Source organism: Limulus polyphemus, unplaced genomic scaffold (genome assembly GCF_000517525.1).
Source record: "Limulus polyphemus unplaced genomic scaffold, Limulus_polyphemus-2.1.2 Scaffold529, whole genome shotgun sequence".
Taxonomy (NCBI): domain Eukaryota; kingdom Metazoa; phylum Arthropoda; class Merostomata; order Xiphosura; family Limulidae; genus Limulus; species Limulus polyphemus.
The window spans coordinates 539,045-545,447 of NW_013666139.1; the positions used below are offsets into that span (position 1 = coordinate 539,045).

At 34.9% G+C, this 6,403-nt stretch overlaps 1 protein-coding gene across 1 annotated transcript in view; it reads left to right on the plus strand.

Annotated features, from left to right (window-relative positions):
• Positions 1–6,160, plus strand: part of LOC106458894 (NADH dehydrogenase [ubiquinone] iron-sulfur protein 2, mitochondrial-like) — a 27,489-nt gene extending 21,329 nt beyond the window's left edge. The window contains exons 7-10 of the mRNA XM_022385246.1: positions 3,032–3,127; positions 3,624–3,707; positions 4,596–4,653; positions 5,954–6,160. Coding sequence (XP_022240954.1) covers positions 3,032–3,127; positions 3,624–3,707; positions 4,596–4,653; positions 5,954–5,991 — 276 coding nt within the window. The 3' untranslated portion in view covers positions 5,992–6,160. The remainder of the gene's footprint in view (positions 1–3,031; positions 3,128–3,623; positions 3,708–4,595; positions 4,654–5,953) is intronic.
• The last annotated feature ends 243 nt before the right edge of the window (positions 6,161–6,403 follow it).

Sequence of the window (6,403 nt, forward strand, 5' to 3'; positions counted from 1 at the left end):
CCCGAACAAATGGATTCTCTGTTGTGTAGTTTTCCAATAGCTTTTTCCACTTATTCCTACTCAACTACAATCTTTGGTGTGTCTCTCTACCTCATTCTCAGGCTTGGATGGTAGATGCAAGTGGTTCTGCTTGGATGAGATTGTGCATCTATGACTTTCCCTCACTTCCTCTGTTACTTAGTTCTGGCTATATTTTGATCTTCTACTCACAAGATGTTGCTAGACTAGATTAGCTGGCCCAGTTGTGATTTCCATTTCTACAGTTTCTTCGCGTGAGTCCACCTCTGCATCTTTCTCTTTATTTATCTTTGTTGAGGCATCCTCAACCTAACATTCTACGCCAAGACTCTTTCCAGCTAATTGGAGTTCAACATCCACAGTTGTCTGGGGTGTGCCTCCCAAGAAGTTTGCACCCACTTTACCAAACATGTTCACCGTATCTTGTTCTGATCTGTTTTTTACTTGGGTTTAGCTTTGCCTCCTGTCATTTAGGTTAGATAACTTCCAATCTCCTTTTAAAGAAAGGTCACAAATGGGGATGGTAATGAGCCATTGCAGGATGGGCTGATCATTTGGACTCTGGAACATTGCCCAAAGATGTCAGATCCACTTCAGTCAACCATTCCTGGATACAAAGGCCAAATGTAGGAATGGCAGACCACCTATTCCCAAAAATGACATTCCATCAAAGAAGACTCAACTACAGGTGGGATGTCGTAATAAGGATCATAGTTTTGTAGCATAGAGCAAGGAAAGTTTCAAATGTTGGAGGTGAAGAGTAGGCTTAAAAAACCCAGTGTACAGACTGGACCAGTGAAGCGTGGAAAGCCCCAGATAATGTTCAGATTCCAATACCTTCAAGGCAGAGTCCCTAGACCTGAGCCATAGACCACAGATCTGTAATCCAGCTTTGATCAAATGAGAGCACGATAGATCTTCAGTATGGAATATCCATCTGCTCTCCAAAAAGTGGAAGAGAGGACATGGAGGGTGTTCAGTGCCCTTGTACACTCAACACAAAGCTGCTTAATATGAGCAATAAGTGTTAGCTTACAGTCAATAAGAAGCTTTAAGAACTTTGTCTCAGCCACCATGGGAAGAAAACCATCATGCAAACAGTTTTAGAGCGAGTGAGAGCAGTCTGAAGCTGCCACTCGATAAACCTTGTATTCAATGACCAACAGGAAATGTGGAAGTTGTCAACATAGATGCTGTTTGCAACAGCAGGAGGAAGTTGATCAGTAATAGAATTGATCTTAATTCAGTAAAATTGTGACACTCAAAATAGCCCTGAGGGACTCTGAGTTCATGTTTGAAGGATTGGGACAATGTCAAATCCACACAGACTTGGAAACATCTGTCCAGTAAAAAGTTATGAATAAAAATGGGTAAATGGCCACATAACTCATAGGAATGAAGGTCCCCTAAAATGCTAAACCTGCACATATTGTCATAATCCTTCCCAAGATCAAAGAAGATTGACACAAGATGCTCTGATCAAGGTTTCAAGAAAAACCAGGTGGTCCATGATGGAGCACTGTCTACAAAAACCACATTGGGTGGGTGAGAGGAGATTGTTTAATTTAAGGATCCATCCCTTCTAAAACCTTACAGAGACACCTAGTCAAAGCAATAGGACAATAATTAGAAGGTTTTGAAAAAGGGATGACAATAGCTTTGCACTAAGCATCAGGAAAAACCACCACCTACCAAATTTGGTTAAAAACAACCAGAAGAAGAGCAAGAGAGGCAGAAGAGAAATGACTCAGCATCTTGTAATGAATATCATCAGATCCAACTGAGGTACTACCAGACTGATGCAGAGCAATTTGAAGTTCCACCAACTTAATGGTTGATTATAGTTGTAGAGACTATCAGGATGGAAAGAAATTGGGGATCTCTCAGCCTGTGACTTGATGGCCAAGAAGGCAGAGGAAGAGATTTAAGTGCTGGAAAAGTGTGAAAAGCACTCTAAGGGTGTCAGCAATACCTTAAACATCAGCAACTTCCTGGCCTTGTGAGAGCAAGATCAAAAAGGGATGGGAGGTATACTTTCCACTGACTCTCCTAATCCTGTCCCAGGCAACCTTGGAACTGGTGGTAAGAGAGGTGCTGGTAATTAACCTAATCCAAGATTGTTTCTGGCTTTTACATCTGATCTGCCAAGCATGTTGAAAACCAATTTGGTTGGTAACAGTAGGATATTTGTGAAAAATATTCCAGGCCTGTTTCTGAGCCTTCCACACTTGCTGGCAGTAAGGATGAAAATACTGTGGGAAACATGTTGAGGTTTGGGGAATCATATGACCAGATGCTTGGACAATACAATCAGTTACTAGTGGGAAGACTAATGACAGCAGGATCAAGTTCTGACAGAGTTGTGAAGAAAAGCCAGTTAGCCTCTTCTAACTTCAACTGTTCAACAAGATATTCAAGGTCCATTTGATCATAATCCTCTCCTGGTGCCAGGTAAAGACAACACACTATGAAGTTATGACCCATGGAGACATGGAATGCCAGCAACCTATAGTTGTGTAGTGAGAGCACAGACATAGGTGCATGCCGGTAAACCAACAGTGTCACACCCCCATGAACTCATCCAGCACACATCCTCTTATTTCTGTATAAAGAAAACTTTCTATTTAAAATTAAGAAAAAAACACTTGTATCAAGATTTGCATTATAAACTGTGTTTGATGCCAAGTTTATTAACACAGATTGATAATAAAGTTGTTTAATTAAATTTTGAATGTAACTTTTAAAAGGTCATGATGTGCATACTTTGACTCCAACCCCAGCACATAGGATTAAAAACTAAGTACTTGATTTTAACTTTACAAAAATAATATTTTTTCTGTATTTATTTATTTAGTTTTTTATCATTTGTTATGGTAAATTGTATTGGATTTCATTTAATAAATTGATTTAAAAAAAAGTCCATTGGAAAGACCACCTTAAACTTTCTTAAAACATAATATTAGTGTTGAACAGGAATGCCCTTGGAATGCTAACAAGGTTTTTTTTTATCTAGTCTTCCATGGAAGCATTAATCCACCACTTTAAACTGTTTACTGAAGGATACCAAGTTCCTCCAGGTGCAACTTATACAGCAGTGGAGGCTCCTAAAGTGAGTTTCTACATTCATTTGAATAACTAGGTTTACAACTGAACTAAACTTGTCTAACTAAATTAAGTAAAAGCAACTTGAGTTACTAAATACTACTTCAAGCATTTAACTTCCATTTAAAGCTTTATTATGAGTTAGCATTTATTCCACTTATATTTGATTTTAAATCTCATTAGTGTTTATTTTCATTTGATACAATAACCCCACAGTTACTTGAACCTTTGAAGTTATGAATAACTGTACACCAATATCTATTTTTTAAATGCTATTATTGTCAGCAAGGATACTCAAACTTCAGTTGTGATAGAGCAGGTTTAATTTTTACTTTTGAATGTCTACAGTTTGTTCCATCTCAGATAAGATTTTAGTAGAAAATGTCGGTTTCAAACTTGTTGTAAATAATTATCCAAAGAAATACTAAAAAGTATTTGATTATCTTTTATTCATAATGTTTCTGTTATTATTTGTGATTAAAGCTTTATGATGTATATTTTAGGGGGAGTTTGGTGTCTACCTAGTATCTGATGGTACAAGTCGTCCGTACAGGTGCAAGATTAAGGCTCCTGGGTTTGCTCATCTTGTAAGTTATTTTCTGGGTATTTTGTATGTGCATACCAGATGTGTTTGTTTGTTATGTATTCATTGTTGCATGTCATTCAGTTTAAATGTTATTATTTAAGTAATTATCTTGCCTTTTAAGCATCAATATAGCTGTTGTAAACAACAATGTGTGTTTGTGTTTCTATATTATTCAAAAGTTATTTATAGACTAATTCTAAACTTGAATTTGGACTGACACACAATATTAGTGCAAAATGTTAGACTTGCACATTTATTTGTTGGTACACAGAGGGTTGAGTGCAATTTATTAAAGCATTGAATATACTTATCAGTAAGTCACATGACAACTACAGCCAATAAACGTCTCAGTAGAATGCTGTGTATTAAACTACATGTTGACATAGTCATAACATATCAGTTCAATTGAGTCATACTTTAAGTTGCCAGAGAATGAAAAAAAGTATTCATTTTATTCCATATGAAGACATACCAGTCAAGTCACTGGATGCAGCGCCTATAGATTCCTGTGCAATTGGATTGTTGAAACTGATGCTGGTAAACAGTTGTCCTTGAATACTAGATGGCTTGTATAAAACATGTAGGGAAGAGGGGTTTGTTTTAGACGTGACAGCCATACAATAGATTTTGTAATGGAAGCTATGCTTCAGATTTTGTAATGGAAACTATGCTTCAGATTTTGTAATGGAAACTATGCTTCAGATAGAGCATAGCTTGATGTGCTTACATGGGCTGTAATGATGTGATAAGGCTTCAAAAGCTTTGAATATAACATATTCAACCTTATTTCATGTATCAGTTTTAACTACACAGTACAATGATCAGAATCTGTTTTTGTATTCAGACATGAACAATATGTACTTAAAATTTGATTTTTTCTGTTTTTCAGTCTGCTATTGACGAAATGGGTAGAAACCATATGCTAGCAGATATTGTTGCAATTGTTGGTAAGAAAGTCAGTTTCATATCTTGCTGATAAGATATTGTTTATTATTGTAACTTGTTTATAACAAATTGATCTTATTATAGTCATTGTTAGTAAAGAAACTAGTTTGCTGTGTGGTAAACAACTAGGTTTTTGTATAAGAAATATTTCTCAGTTGATATTTCTTGTCAGGTATTTTAGTAATTACTTTTTTTGATCAAATTACTGGAATTTTGAACACACTTTCTTTTCAAATGATAACAAAGTTACCCTGTTGAAAATATTAAACCAGTAAATATGTTTGTCACTTTCAATAGTAACAATAACCAAGTATAAAGTTAAATAATGAAACCAAGGCTTTTTTGTTTTGTTTTTACTGTAACTGAAAATTATGATAATCATGCTTTTTTTTGTATCTTTTTCTTGTGTCACATGTGATGACTTTCATACATTAAAATTGTTTTTGAGAATTTGACATGGAAAATATCTGATTTCATCAAATCGTGGGAAGGAAATTGTTGAAATATCAAATCTTTTATAAAGATTGAAGATCTTTTTTGATAGACTTAACTGACTGTGGAAAAAATTGTTTGTAAAAAAAAAAAATAACTGCTGTGTGTTTACATACCCTTGTGTAAAATGTTTTCAAATGCACAACTGTTAGGTTATAATAGCAGAAAATGTTACATGCATAAGCTAGAATGTTTATCTTTGTTGTAGCATGTTATCATTTAACTCGGCTATAGAATTCCAGAGCATCCACTGTAGAAGATAGGAAATTGACAACTGAGTGCTTAGTTTTTGGCTATTTCAGTTTTTCATTTGGGTAAAAATTTTTAGCACACATCCAAATATTGTTTGCATTGTATGAGGTGATTACTTTGTGTGATACAAAATAGTTTAATTTTGAACAGTTGTATCTGTTCAGTGGCATTGAGCATACTACTGTGTACAACATAATATTTTAAAAACTCTTTTATGGTAAGTTTTCTCTTTCAGAAAATAAGATCATGTAATGGCCTGACCTTAGTTGAAAAATGTTAGTATGTTGTATAAAACATTTGTATTACAAGCTATTCAGTTAAAACTTAAACTAAAAATTATTGCTATTTTTAACTCCTTTAAGAACAAACTTCTAGATAAGTTTGATCATAGATGAATCATGCTAAATGTCAATACATAAACACAGAGAGCACCTTACATTAAAAAATGCACTTCAGTCAGCACCCCTAAAATTTGAATTTATTTGCTTGATCCTAAAGTTTTCATGATATATATCAGTGTTGATAAAGTTATTAGTGGCTTGAATTTTTTTTTTTCAGGTACCCTTGACATTGTATTTGGTGAAATTGACCGTTAACCCGAGTCACGAGTACCTTGTGATAGTGTAGATGTAAAACCAGTAGTATTAGCATCAAGGCTTAGCAGTTGATTGTTAGAAGTGTTGTAAAGAAATGTTTACTTTCAGCTGGAAAGTGTATACTTTTGAAGGTAAATAAACAAAAAAAAAATCTTTTCACTGAAAAAAATTTCTTTTCATGTATATTTGGTTTAATTATGTATTGCCAGAAGAGTGCAGTGGCTTACCTTTTTGATATGATGACAACACCTGAGAAATGAACCATATAGTCATATAACACTGTTTCTCAACCATGTACCAATTCATTATGATCCCCATACTGGTCTGTGTGATTTCACTAAAACAAACTGAAGTTGTCTGCTCTAGCATTGTCACAGCTCTACCTGTCCCTTATGTGGACTACAAACTTTTC